General features: G+C 39.6%; 2 protein-coding genes across 2 annotated transcripts; both read left to right on the plus strand.

Annotated features, from left to right (window-relative positions):
- The first annotated feature begins 2042 nt into the window (after positions 1–2042).
- Positions 2043–3831, plus strand: LOC110114662 (berberine bridge enzyme-like 22). The gene has a single exon (XM_020847610.2). The coding sequence runs from the start codon at positions 2245–2247 to the stop codon at positions 3829–3831; it is 1587 nt and encodes a 528-aa protein (XP_020703269.2). The 5' UTR covers positions 2043–2244.
- A 7653-nt stretch (positions 3832–11484) lies between these two features.
- On the plus strand, positions 11485–13412 carry LOC110114657 (berberine bridge enzyme-like 23). The gene has a single exon (XM_020847606.2). It carries the CDS (start codon positions 11544–11546, stop codon positions 13134–13136), a length of 1593 nt encoding a protein of 530 aa, XP_020703265.1. The 5' UTR covers positions 11485–11543; the 3' UTR covers positions 13137–13412.
- Positions 13413–14869: the final 1457 nt, after the last annotated feature.

The following is a 14869-nucleotide window of genomic DNA, read 5'->3' on the forward strand; positions in this document are numbered from 1 at the left end:
GGTTGCTGAATGTCCAAACCTTTGTAGATTATAAGTTCTTTGATGGCTGCTCGATTACTGATTTTGACTGGGTCATTGGCATTCTCTTGTGTCTTTTTAACTATATTCTCACTCTTTTAGTCTGTAAGTTTTTTGTTTGTAGGTTTTTTGGGTGGATGCTTATTTCTGTTGATTCTTCGGACGCTCAAGCCAATTTTGCTACTTACGGATCGGTCATCATTTTTTGCAGGAAGTTCGTGCTGAATGTTGATCCCTTGTTCTTCCTTTTTTGGATGCTGTCTTCTTGCTGCTCTAGTATGTTATTAGGTTTTTTGTAACTTTTAGTATAAGGAACCACCAGTTATGTTTTATTTTGTTTTATTTTGTAGCTGTTTTGAGCATTAGTAAGCTAGAGGTTCCTTTTAAGGATCTTGTAACCCTTTTTTTTGTATTAACGTGTAGGCCCCTCCTAATAGCGTTGTTTTGTGCAGATTTTAATGACTCTTTTTTTCCTATATTATTGCTTACACAAGATTAATTTGTCATTTGAGTTTGAATTCAATAGAAAGGAGATTGTTCTTTAAAATAAGAATTAAATTTGTTCCAAAATAATTATAAAGCCACAGGAAATTTATTCTATAAAACTTTTTTTTTTTATGAAAAAGCTCTTTGTGAAAAACTTGAATTTGTATTTGAATTTGAAATCCCCTTGGGAAATGAATAGCAAAATTCAACGCATTTAATGGAAAGCTTGGAAGCATAGAAAATCGTTGAAGTGTTCCCATGAAAAGAATTTGAATTTGAAGTCCCCTTTAGATTTGAATTGCTGAAATTGTCTGGAATTGAATTGCCATTATGCTCATTAAAAACTTCCTGCAAATGGAACAAATCTTCTTTAATCTTCCTCCGATAACTAGGAAGATGAAAAAATTTGTTCTTATTCTTTGCTGTCTTTGAAGAATCATGATGAGAAGATCTTGAAGCAGTGGAAGGTTCAGAATTACGAAAGAGATTTATTTAACTTTCTAGACAAATTTGCAGAATGAATATCGATTGTTCAAGGGATCACATTAACATCTAGTATATGAAAACTTCTAAATGGATGTTGGCCTTCCTATTTGTTTCACTTGTAATTGTGCCTAAACATGGCTATTCCCACTTCTCATTACACTCCATGTCCATCCATCTCAGCATTCTGCATTTCCTTTGATATAATTTTTATTAGGAATTAAAAGAATGTACAAGATAATGAAGAATAAGAATGACAAGAGAAGAGGAAGAAGGGAAAGAGACTCACATCGAAGAAGGTCTAGCCGGGATGGGTCTTCGCGTGAGGAGAAGAGCAAGCAAGACGTGAGCGGGATGCGCAAGCGGAATGTGCCAGCGGACGGGCTTAATGGCTTGTGTGCTCCTATGACAGCAGCTACGACGCTCGGCATTGGTTCACTCCACTAGGACTTGAGTCACGGATGCACGCACGAAAGAAGAGGGGAGAAGGAAAAGACGATGTCTGGCATATAAGATTGGGATTTTGGAATTAGAGATTCGGTTTATAATTGCACCAGTTAAACCAAAACCAATGTTAAAATATAATTTTGTCAATGATTTTAAAACACTCTTAACAACTGCTTAGAAAAATATTATTCTTTGGTAGTGTATATGTATTATATTTAATGCATTATATTAATGCCTTACATCTCTTATTTATATGTACGATTGCTCTCCATATAATATAATATTAAGACATAAAACCCTCTTACTTTCGGGATTGGCAACGGGTTCCAAAAAAAATTATAAGAAAAAATAAAATCAAATCGTACATCAAAAGTTTCCAAGCATATATAAAGAAATCTCAGCGCCAAGCATATGTAGCTCAGAAGTTAGATTAGAGAAGAGAATATTACTTCTTGAAATTTAAAAAAATCGAGATACATTTTATAATTTATCACTCAACATTAAAAAAAAAATTCTGAATGAAGATAAGCATCAATGCTATAACGTTACCAATTGTTTAAAGGTTTCTTGCAAAATTTGGTCTGAGCTTTGTCGTCGGCCATCTTTTACAGCCAATGCTCTGACTTTTATCATTCAAATGCACCAACAAGCATCGGGTCATATCAGCCAAACAATACGTCGAATTAGTCTTCAAATCCTGTACTTCGTGGCAAATGGCAACGTCGTGCATGTTGCACCACCAAGCCTTTGCAACTATAAGTAGAAGAGGAGAGGAGAACAACAATGGCGTCAACGAAGTAATAACAAGCCATGATACCTCTCATCCTCCTCCTCCTATCCTCGACCCTTCTTGTTTCCTCCGCCACCGCCACCGCCACACCGCTCCAATCCTTTATCCAATGCTTCACCAACAAGACCAATTCCCCTAACCTCCTCTCCCTCCCCAACACCGCTTCCTACAGCTCCGCACTCCTCTCCTCCGTCCAAAACCAACGTTTTCTCATCTCACCAAACTCCTTTAAGCCATCTCTCATTGTCTCTGCTGCCTCTCCATCACATGTCCAAGCCACCGTAACCTGCGCCCGCGTCGCTGACCTCCGTATTCGCACACGCAGCGGCGGCCACGACTATGAAGGCATGTCTTACTCCGCCTTCACCGGCCCGAACACCACACCCTTCATAATCCTCGACATCGCCGCTCTCCGTTCGATATCCATCGATGCAAGCTCAAAAACCGCTTGGGTTCAAGCCGGCGCAACGTTAGGCGAACTATACTATGCCATCGCTAAAAACAACAAAAATTTAGCCTTTCCCGCCGGCCTCTGCCCGACTATCGGTGTAGGTGGTCACCTAAGCGGAGGAGGGATCGGTACTTTGACGCGAAAGTACGGTGCCTCCGTTGACAACATCGTCGACGCGTGGCTTGTCGATGTAAATGGTCGCCTCCTCGACAGGAAGGCTATGGGGGAGGATCTTTTTTGGGCTATCCGTGGTGCTGGTTCAGCGGGATACGGCGTCATCGTCGCCTTCAAAGTCAACCTCGTAGACGTCCCATCGGTGGTGACGGCTTTCAACGTTGGCAAGACGTTGAGGCAGAACGCCACCAAACTGGTGGCGCGGTGGCAGGAACTGGCGCACCAGTTTGATGTCAATCTCTTCATCCGAGTAATAGCTCAAGCCGGCAACGACACAGATGGGAGTAAAACGATTCAAGTTACATTCAACTCATATTACCTTGGGCGGAAGGAGGAGTTGCTCCCCTTAGCGCAGCAGAGCTTTCCAGAGCTTGGTTTGAAGGCTACCGACTGCACTGAAATGAGCTGGATTGAGTCAGTTTTGTTCTTCTATGGTGGCACAGGAAAGCCATTGGAGACACTGTTAAATAGAACTCCGGAGTTCAATAGCTCTTTTAAGGCAAAATCGGATTTTGTCCAGCAACCAATAACAGAGAATGGGTTAGAGGAGATTTGGAATTTTCTGATGGGTGCAAAGGATGAGCCTTTGGTGCTTATATTTGAGCCTATGGGTGGGAGAATGAGCGAGATAAAGGAGGACGCTGTTGCTTTTCCTCATAGAGGTGGGAACATTTATAACGTGCAGTATTTCATGAGGTGGTTTGAGACGCAGGAAGGTGTGACAGAGAAGCATTTGGAATGGATGAGGAAGATGTATGGGTTCATGACGCCTTATGTGTCGAGCAAACCGAGGGCAGCGTATTATAACTACAAGGATATTGATCTGGGGAGGAATGTGGAGGGGAACGGGACGAGTTACTTGGCAGCTAGGGTTTGGGGGACGAAGTATTTTAAGGGGAATTTTAGGAGGTTGGCAAAGGTGAAGGGAATGGTGGATCCAGCAAATTTCTTCTGGAACGAACAGAGTATTCCTGTACTTTAGACAGAGGATCCGAACAGATCTCTCTGTTAGGTGACCTGATGCAATAATTTGCCGTACTTTAGGGCGTCGATTTGATCGACGATGGATGAAAGAAAGGGTGAAGAAGTTGAAATAAATGATTTGTTTGTGCACTATTCAAATCAAGGTTAAGAACTCAATTAAGATTTTCATAATGCCATTTGGATTACTTGTAATTTTTATTTTATTTATGTTTTAATATGAAATAAGATATATTTTATATATTAGAAATATATTGTTTTTATTTTTTGAATAAGTTAATTTATGTGATATTGGGGATGTCACTAGTGATAGCTGTGATTAGGGGTGTAGATGAATTGAGATGAGTCGAGTATATGCTTAATCGAGCTAAGCTCGAACTTGATTTGAGCTCATTTACTGAGCTCAAAATGGCTCATTCAAAAATTGTTGTGCTCAAGCTCAACTTGATTACTTGAGCTCGTTTGAAAAGTTCTAGCTTGACTTAAGAAATAATTACAAATATTTAATATTTGCTTTATTATACTATTCTGAAATTAATTTTGTAATATATTTTGATTTAAATGAGTGGCTTGACAAGCTTACGAGCCGAGCCAGGCTGAGCACAAGCTTGAGCTCATATACTATATGTGCTCAAATAGAGGTTCGAGCTTAAATTTATGGCCAGAGAAGCTTGGCTCGTGTGCCCATTAACAATTCTAGTTCGAGCCAGCTTGTGAGTCGACTCGGCTCACTTACCAATAACAGTATAGTCAATATGAATGTTAAAAGAAAATCAACTTCATATGCATTTGGATTTACAATTTTTGCAAAACATGTTCTAAGTGTCACTATTTTAATAGGATAATTCCATACTTCAAAGCAAGAGTTAAACCATGAGGTAGAGGGTAAATTACTGTATCCAAGCAAAAGATAATGTCTCTTTAGAGGAAATCCTACAAGATAATTATCAAGTGGTCCATGAAAAGAATGAATGAGCTCAAATGTGGTAACATGTACAAGTGAGGAATCAGGGAAAGGTATATATGACCTAATTAAGATTTTATGGATTCATCATCTTGGTCTTCAGGCTTAAAAGTTACTTATTCATAAATTCTGGTTTTTTTTTTTAAATTTATTTGATTTTTTCTTAAAAATAAAAGATAAAAATAATTAATAAACATAAAAAAATATATATATTAAAAAAATAAAAACAAAAAATACAATTGATATCAAATAGGTCCATAGTGCAGATGTTTTTTGTAAAAGTTTAAAATGGTGGCAAATAAAATTATATTAAAATGGTTTAATGCAATATTTTTCAAATGAATAAAGATATTTTTCATGTCTGTACTGAAGAATCAATGCCAATAGGAGAATTTATTATTGCCATGACTATTGCATGCCAATACAACTCATTTTAAACCTTTCACATTTTTCATTGACCTATCATCTCATTTATGAGTATCACAACTTCCATAATTTTTGTTTATACAAAGTCAGATTTGTACATACTATAAAAAAGGACTTTATATTAAACGATATTTTTGAATATGGTAATGGACAATTTTTTTTTTTTTTGTGAATAATTTCATTGTTGCAAAATTTGCAACAAAGATAGGGCGATAGCTCATGGTGCAATCTTTTTAGGCTTCATTTGTGGTGGCTTTCTTGCAGCTTCTTAAAGCAGCTTTCTAGTACAAATATTAAAAATTTTATACTAAAAAGTTACTTTAAGAAATAATAAGAACGCCGTCCCAAATGAAGTCTTAATCTCAAGGGGTTTCTTTGGTGAGAATTATTGATGTTAAGCACCTTGTGAAGATTAAGATTTCATTTGGGACGACTTTATTACTGCTTCTTAAAATATTTTTTAGCATAAAAAATTATTAAACTAAAAAATGTTGTACAAAAAAATTACTTTAGAAAATAATAAGAAAACTGTCTCAAATGAAATCTGAGTTTAATCTCAGCATTTAGACATGGACACCCCACTGTGATAGTCAAACTTGATAGGTTCAACTATCGATTTAAAATTGCTTTAGAAAATAATAAAAAAACTGTCTCAAATCAAATCTGAGTTGAATCTCTTCATTTAGACATGGACACCACTGTGATAGTCAAACTTGATAGGTTCAACTATAGATTTCATAGGGTCATGACACCATAGGACCTCATCCAACTAAAAATGATCAACTGGTTTGAGTTTGATATTATAAATGGTTTATTTTTCCATATAACTATAGAATATATGATAAAAATGCAAACACTTTGAGAATAAGATAATATCTGTGTTGGAATGATGAAGGATAGATGATTTTGATGAGGAATGATGAGTGTCAGTCGTTGATAATAAGTTAATGACATAGGGGTAAGGAATAGAAGGTGAGGTATGATGGACAATAAAGATCAATGCACTAAAGTATCTTAGCTTTGACATCCATTGGTGTCAGTTGGTGTTTGGCATCAAGAGATGTGTAAAATCAATCAATATATATTTTTTAAGAGGGTTTTTTCGTTATTATCCTATTATATTCTTCATTTATATCAATAATGAATTAACTAGATTACACATGTTGCGTCATAGAGTATTCGCGATGGTAGAGAAATATATAGTTTAATGTGTTAGCTGTGTACAAAGATCTAGCACATAAGCAGATAAGAAAGAGTGTAGCATTCATAAGAGACACCAGAGTTTTTATGTGGAAACCCCTGAAAAGAGGGAAAAAATCTCTGAGCCTGACCAGTTTGAATGAATCCACTAGTATTTGGAGTCGATTATAAATGAGGTCCTTTTTAGGGAGATGGCCTTGGCTTGATGTCACAAATATACGTCATATAGAGCGCATTACATGGTAGGAGTTACAATAATCAACATATACATATTTGTTTGGTTTGAAGGGCCATATTCAGCATGAGGCAGGGGTCCGAAAGGCCGTAGTTGGCAGGAGATCGAGGTTAGAAAGATTGTTGTCTGGTGATAGAGGTCAGAAGGACTATAGTTGGCAGGAGACAGGGGTTCGAACGACCATAGTAGGCAAGAGATCGTAGAAAGACCATTGTTTGGTGATGGAGGTCGAAAGGACTATAGTCGACAGGAGACAGGGGTCCAAAAGATCTTAGTAGACAGGAGACTGGGGTCATAAAGACCGTTGTTTGGTGATAGAGGTCAGAAAGACCATAGTCGGCAGGAGATAGGGGTCCGAAAGACCGTAGTAGAAGGGCGGTACTCCGGAAGAACTTTTGGGATTCAACTGCTGGCTGGGTAGAAGTCAGAGTCTTAGGTTATGGTCCGGTAGAATCCTGGCCTCAAGTGGTGTTCCGACATAAGTCCGGGACTTAAATGGTTGTCCGGTAGAACTCCGGGCATCATGTGGTGGCCTGGTACAACGGAAGTTCGGGCCTCAGGTGATGGCTGGGTGGAGTACAGGGGCTCAAGTGGTGCTCCGGCAGAAGACCGGGCCTCAAGTGATGGTCTGGCAGAAGTCATGGCCTCAAGTGGTGGTCCGGTAGAACTTTGGGCCTTAGGTGGTGGTCTGGCAGACGTCCGGGCCTCAGATGATGGCCCAGCAGAAGTCCGGCCCTCAGGTGGTGGTCCTGCAGAAGTCCGGGCCTTAGGTGGTTGTCTGGCGAAGTCCGTGCCTTAGGTGGTGGTCTGGCAGAAGTTTGGGCCTCAGGTGGTGGTCCGGTGGAGCACAGAGCCTCAAGTGGTGGTTCGACGGAAGTCCGTGCCTCAGGTGGTGGTCCGACGAAAGTCTAGGCCTCAGGTGGTGGTCTGGTAGAAGTCCGAGCTTCAGGTGGTGGTCCGGCAAAAGTCCGGGCCTCATGTGGTGGTCCGGTGGAGCACAGACGGTGGTCGAGGAGGAGCGAGTAGGCAAGAGCGATCTTCGATCTCTCTCTTGCTCTCTTTCTTGGAGCCCCCTTTTCAAGAGAAAGGAGGGTTCTATTTATAGATTTCTAGAGTGGCATGGTCCGTAAATAGGTGAGAGATCAAGGGTAAATGGGGAGGGTTGGATGGACGGCCAATATTGAATCCCTTGATTGTGGATCATTCGTCAGACATTTGAAGGTCTTAGTGATGATAGAATTCAGCAATCTTGGGTTCGTTGAATTTGACTCGTAGAGGCGCTCGATTCGACTATAAGCACATAATGTTTGGAAATCGTTTGGTAATCCAAATTGTGGTTCAAACCTTCAAACAGTGATTTGGGTCCTTGATTTTGCCACATTTGGGCTCAGATTGAGTCGAATTTGGTATTGTTGGGTTTGTATTTCTGAGACGTTCAGTTTGACTGTAAGTTTGCTGAAATCGAAGTTTGGATGGTCCCAATTTTAATTTCAGAAGTTTCCAACTTGATTTTGAATTGAGATTCATGCCCGAGCAAGATAATTTTTTGATGACGTATCAACACCCATATTAGATTAAAAATTAACTAGATAATTACGTTAGGTGTAATTTGAATTATTGCTTGGTCCATGTTAAGCATGGTGGTCGACAACTATGATGCAATGATGGACGTCATTAGTGAAATCTTTAATTGAACAATTAAATTATCTCTATCCATATATCATGATTGTGATGAAGTTAATAGATTAATAACCTAAGAGTCATATTGTCCAAAACAAGTCTTGGATAGCAAATAATATTTCACTTTTAATAAAATGTTATGATGATAAGACACAAAAAAATAAAATGATTTGTTTACCTTTTGAGAATGATCCAATCCTAATATTTTAAGGAATAAATGTAATATTTACAAAAATAGTTAATATGAATTGTTGCATGGTGAAAATTTTATGGTAGTGGAGAAAAAGAGAATTTATGTCTTAGCATTGTACAAAGATTCCATAAGAATAAAGATAAGTCAAGATCAACTCATAAGAAACATAAATATTTACATGAAAACTGTAAAAGGGAAAAACCAGAAAGCTTGCCCAAATTGAAACAACTCCATTAGTGTATATTACAAGTTATAAATGATGCTCTTCTTCATGGTTAGGGAAGATATTAATACAAGATAGTAAACACAAATTGTGGATGATAAATACCATGTTGAAATTTAGAGGAGTTTTTAGGCATGGGAGATATCTTTAAAAGATTATTTGTGGTATGTTCGATCATTCTCATTTGAGGAGAGGAGAGAACAGATCAAGAAGTTTATCATAAATCTTGGAATTGATGTTGAGAGGCAGAGTTAGTGTCAAAAGTGTGCATGGGTCTTATTGGCAATAATAAGCATCAATATTGTTGGTGATAATTGGTGATAAAATCAGTGAGCATTGGCATTAGAGTCGATGACATGCATGCATCTCCTTATACATGTTGACATGCGTCAATATTGTTGGCAATAATAAATGGCAAAGTCAACAAGGGTTGGTATTTATGTCGATAGATGTATTGGCTATATATGTGATAGTATGTGTCAAAGTAATTGGCCAAGGCTGGTGACAAAGCCGACATGCTTTGAAGTTTATGTTGACAACAAACATTGGCCTTATAAGAAATGATATGAGTCAACATTGTTAGTGATGATGACATCATTTTTTGTGTTAATGACATACATTGATCTTATAGGTCATGATGGTGTGCATTGATATTATTGGTAATGCTAGGAAACAAAGTCAATGGATTCCAACAATAGTGTTGATGGTGTATATTATTCTTATAGGCATTTGTGTGAGTCAACAATAGTGCTAATGTTAACAATAACTGATAATGAATTAAGCTAGCATGGGTGTTAGTGTTACAAAGAGTTTTAGCATTGGTATCAACTATATGCATCAATTTTACTGGCGATGATGTACATCAACATTATTAGTGATGGTGAGCAATAAAATAAACAAACAGTTAATTTTATGTCGATAGCATGCATTGATCTACTAGGTGATGGAGAGCATATATCAACATTGTTGGTGATAGTGGATAATAAAGTCAATAAATGTTGGCATTTGTGTCAATGTTATGCATCATCCTTATAAGCAATGCTATACATTGACATTGATGGTGATGATGAGAGACAAACCCATCGAGCATTAGTGTTAGTATTGACTATGTGCTTAAGCCTTATAAGTGAAGATGTGTGTTAATATTTTAGCTAGAGGGGTTTGTCAGCATTTGCATTGACGACATTTATTGGGATTATATGCAATGGCAATTTTCGATGGTGTTGACGATGACTAACAACAACTTTAAGAGGCATTAATATTTGTGTTGACGGCTTGTATTGACCTTATAAATGATAGTACTCAATAATGGTTGAGAGACTATATTCATGGGGTAATTGTCAAGAGACTATCATTGGACAACACTTATCAATAGATTATAGTCGATCAACATGTTATGGGAGATCGTAGTAGTGCGGTGGTGATTGGATGATGGTGGCTAGATGATGCTTATTACTAAAGGTGCTCATCGATATTGATTGTCAAACTTGACTCTTAAATTCTTCAGATCTTTAAGTTCTATCACAATTATTTTCATGTTCCTACTACTAGAGAGTATATTCCTAGGGGAGCAAAGAGAATAAAGACAAAAATCCCATTCCTTCGTTGATTTCTCCACGTTGCTTGAACTTTGGTAGGAACCTGTTGAGCCTGTGGTTGCCTTCTAGGTATTGTAGTGGGCTTAAAAACTTATCAAAAATTTTGTAGTGATGTCAAAAGTTGACACGACCCGAAATCAAATCTAGAAAAATATGGGTTCAGGTTAACCTATTTGTAAGACACATTGAGCCTGAGTTCACATTTCTAATCCTCTTGAAAAATAGGTCGGGTTCGGGTTGACCTGAAAACCTAATGTTCACCCGGCAAACCCGGATCCTGCGTGATGACCTAGCCCAGTTCCATGCCTCACGAAACTGTGCCCTAATGCTTGCAGAAGTTCGGGTCGAGGCTTGCCTTGCCGTGCTCGGGTCCAACCCTAGCTCCAGTAGGTTCTTACATGGCTGCCTCACAGCCCTCAGGTAGAGTGACTCGAGCCTTGCCTCAGACGATCCGACTTCGTGGAAGTTGTGCGCAATTGCAGCCTACCAGGTTGAGCACTCAAGCCCTTTCTTCGCCTCACTGAGCTCACTTCGACTCTTCGATTGACCGACTCAGACTGTGTTCGGTTCGGCAAACGGCGTTCCTCAATGGAAGGCAGACTGGTTTGTGGGTCGGGTCAACCTGGTTACCCGTGCGAGTCGAGTTTGGTTTGAAAATCTTGACACGTTTAGCTAAACGGGTTAGGTTTGGATCAACCAGTTTTGGCCGAGGTCAACTCGGGTTGGACTCAAACCCGACCTGTTGAGTGGAATTGACACCTCTAAAATTTTGATTGGAGCAAGAGGGGAAGAGTGGCAATGAGAGCGTGTCAAGAATGATGGACAAAAGACAAAAGGCTATGAATCATTTAGTGTGATGATATGATAATGGGATTCTAATAGAAAGATACTTTTAAAATTTTATTTTAATATTTTGAATAATATATTTCACCCCTAAATCATAAATTAATAACTTTCCTGGTTTTCCCAAAAAAAAAAAATTCCCTAGACAGATTTACCAAGATTTGTTGTCACATTCACTCATCACTTCATTTAGACTAAGACATTATTTACTGAAAACCACTAAGGTGTCAGTTCAGCTCAGCCAATAAAATCTCAAGTTTGTCAATTAAAACCCAATACTTTTCAGCAATGATATAAGGCATGAACGGAGCTCTTTCTCTCTACCCAAGAAAAAAAAAAAAATAAAAAGTCATGGTCCCTCTTCTCCTCATCCTATCATCATCCCTGCTAATTTCCCCAACCAGCTCTGCACCCGTCCACTCCTTCATTCAATGCTTCACCAATCAAACCAACTCCCCTAACCTCCTCTACCTCCCCAACACCTCTTACTTCAACTCCGTCCTCCTTTCCTCCGTCCAAAACCAACGCTTCCTCCTCTCACCAACCTCCACTAAGCCATCTCTCATCGTCTCCGCCACCTCTGCATCCCATGTCCAAGCCACCATCATCTGCGCCCGCGCCTCCAGTCTCCGCCTCCGCACCCGTAGCGGCGGCCATGACTATGAAGGCATGTCTTACTCCGCTTTCAAAGGCCCTAACTCCACTCCCTTCATAACCCTCGACATCTCCGCTCTCCGTTCCGTATCCATCGACACAAGCTTAAAAATCGCTTGGGTTCAAGCTGGCGCAACGCTAGGCGAACTGTACTACGCCATCGCCCAAAACACCAAAACTCTAGCCTTTCCAGCAGGACTATGTTCAACGGTTGGCGTAGGTGGTCATTTGAGCGGAGGTGGGATCGGCTCTTTGGCGCGGAAGTACGGTGCCTCCGTCGACAATATCGTAGACGCTTGGCTTGTTGATGTAAATGGCCGCCTCCTCAACCGGAAGACGATGGGAGAGGATCTTTTCTGGGCGATCCGAGGTGCTGGCTCTGCGGGATACGGCGTCATCATCGCCTTCAAAGTCAATCTTGTAGCCGTCCCACCAAAAGTGACAGTTTTCAACGTGGACAAGACGTTGAGACAAAACGCCACAAAAGTCGTGGCACGGTGGCAAGAATTGGCTCACCAATTCGACGTTAATCTGTACATCCGAGTAATAGCTCAAGCCGACACCGACGCAGATGGGAGTAAAACAATACAAGTTACATTTAACTCACTTTACCTCGGGCGGAAGGAGGAGTTGCTCCCCTTAGCACAGCAGAGTTTTCCTGAGCTTGGTTTGAAGGCTACCGACTGTATTGAAATGAGTTGGATTGAGTCAATTCTGTTCCTCTACAGCGGCGCGAGAGTGCCACCGGAGATGCTGCTGGATAGAAACCCAGAGTTCAACAGCTCTTTCAAGGCAGCATCAGACTTTGTTAAGCACCCCATAGCAGAGAGTGGGTTAGAGGAGATCTGGAAGTTTATGATGGAAGCTGAGGATGAACCGCTGGTGCTTATACTAGATCCCATGGGTGGGAGAATGAGTGAGATAAAGGAGGAAGCTCTGGCTTTTCCTCATAGAAATGGGAATATTTATAACGTGTGGTTTGAGACAGAGGAAGGAGTGACGGAGAAGCATTTGGAATGGATGCGGAAATTGCAGCGATTCATGGCGCCTTATGTGTCGAGCAAACCGAGAGCAGCGTATTATAATTATAAGGATATTGATTTAGGGAGAAATGTGGAGGGGAAGGAGACGAGTTACTTGGCTGCAAGGATTTGGGGGACTAAGTATTTTAAGGGGAATTTTAGGAGGTTAGCGAAGGTGAAGGGTAGGGTGGATCCTGAAAATTTCTTCTGGAACGAGCAGAGTATTCCAGTGTTGCAGGCTTTTGGTAGCCTCAGGGAATTGTTTTGATCAAAGCTGGTTGAAGAAGATGAAAATAAAAGAAAAATCTCTCCTTGTGATGGCTTTGCAGACTCTCCTACTTTCCCTTTCAATACACTTTCAGGGGGCAGAATTTGTTTTTTAGTTATTGGGATGAATATCTTGCTTCTTGGTGTATATTGTATTTTGTGCTATAAGCCTCTACCAGGCTTCTAGCAGGAATTAATTCAGTAGTTTCTTATGAATCAGGTATGGCAACTTACTAGGTATCAGCTTGAAACTAAAACATAAAATGTGCATCTTGCCAAATGTGCTTTATGTCTATCAATTATTCATTCTATTGGAGGTGTCAAAATGGGTCGACGGATTAGGTTTGAGTTTGATGTGAAATTAACCCGACCTGAAACTAGTCAATTTGAACACTGTATGTTTAATAAACGGTTCAAAAATATCAACATGAACCTGACCCACTAAAAACACAAATGACCTCAATCTAACTTGTTAACTCATTTTAGTTATTATTATTTTTACTTATTAACTATAAAAATTATGATATTTGATTAAAAATAATAAGATTAAACCTACATGCAAAAAATAAAAATAAAAAAAAGGAAAAAAAATATTAATTTGGTTCTTTTTGGTCAAAAATGAATTTGTAGGTCAACCCGAACCCAATCCGTTTAATATACATATCAGAAAACACAACCAAAACTCGACCTGCTTATTCAATGAGTTTTAAGTTAGGTTGGTGAGTTAGGTCAATTTTTAACACCCCTACAATTCATATAGAAGATTACAAGATAGTCGACTCCTTGAATCTAAACAAAGTCCTCAGTATATATATATATATATATATTATTGATTTTGCTAAAATGATATATTTTGGATTACAAGATATTTGGCTCAAGGGTTTTTATATAGAAACCCTTAAAAAGGAGGAAAAACCACTAGGCATTGCCTAGTCTAAATGAATTCACTAATATTTGCGGTTGATTACAAAAGAGGCCTTTCCGGGGGGCGTCCTTGGCTCTATGTAGCAAATATAGATAATATAGAGTGCATTACATGGTGGGAGTTGGAAGAATCAGTATTGACACATTCATTTAGTCGGCGAGTAATGTAAGTTAGAAGGATTGTAGTTTGAATGAAGGTGATTAGAAGGATCATAGTCAGGTGATGAAGGTTGGAAAGACCGTAGTAGGGGACGTTGGTTGAAAGGACCGTCGTCGGCGGGCAAAAGAGGTTAGAAAGACTGTAGTCGAGTGATGATGATCGGAATTACCGTAGTTGGCGAGCGATGAAGGTAAAAAATATCGTAGTCATGTGACGGTGGTTGAAAGGACTGTAGTCAGGTGACGACGACCAGGGAGATCATATTCTGGAGATGGTGGTCAGAGAGACCGTAGTCGGTGGGTGGTGGAAGTCAGAAAGATCTTAGTTGAGTGATGATAGTTGGAAGGATCGTAGTTGACGAGTGAAGAAGATTTGAAAGACAGTAGTCAGGTGACGGTGGTCAGAATGATCGTAGTCAGTAAGTGATGGAGGTCAAAAAGCCTGTAGTATGGTTACAGTGTTTGGAAGGTCCGTTGTTGGGCGATAGAGGTCGAAAAGATTGTAGTCGGGTGACAGAGCTTGGAAGGATTGTACTAGCAGGTGACGGAGGTCAGAAAGACTATTGGCTTGTTATGGTCGATGTCCAAGAGAAAATTCTGTGATAATCGGTGGCAAGATGTAAGTCCAACTTCAGTTGCTAGCCTGGTGGA

The sequence above is a fragment of the Dendrobium catenatum genome, unplaced genomic scaffold (assembly GCF_001605985.2).
Source record: "Dendrobium catenatum unplaced genomic scaffold, ASM160598v2 fragScaff_scaffold_1163, whole genome shotgun sequence".
Taxonomy (NCBI): Eukaryota; Viridiplantae; Streptophyta; class Magnoliopsida; order Asparagales; family Orchidaceae; genus Dendrobium; species Dendrobium catenatum.

Excerpts from the sequence above, each read along its gene's own strand:
- LOC110114662 (XM_020847610.2), top strand. The coding sequence starts at position 2,245 with ATGATACCTCTCATCCTCCTCCTCCTATCCTCGACCCTTCTTGTTTCC.
- LOC110114657 (XM_020847606.2), top strand. The coding sequence starts at position 11,544 with ATGGTCCCTCTTCTCCTCATCCTATCATCATCCCTGCTAATTTCCCCA.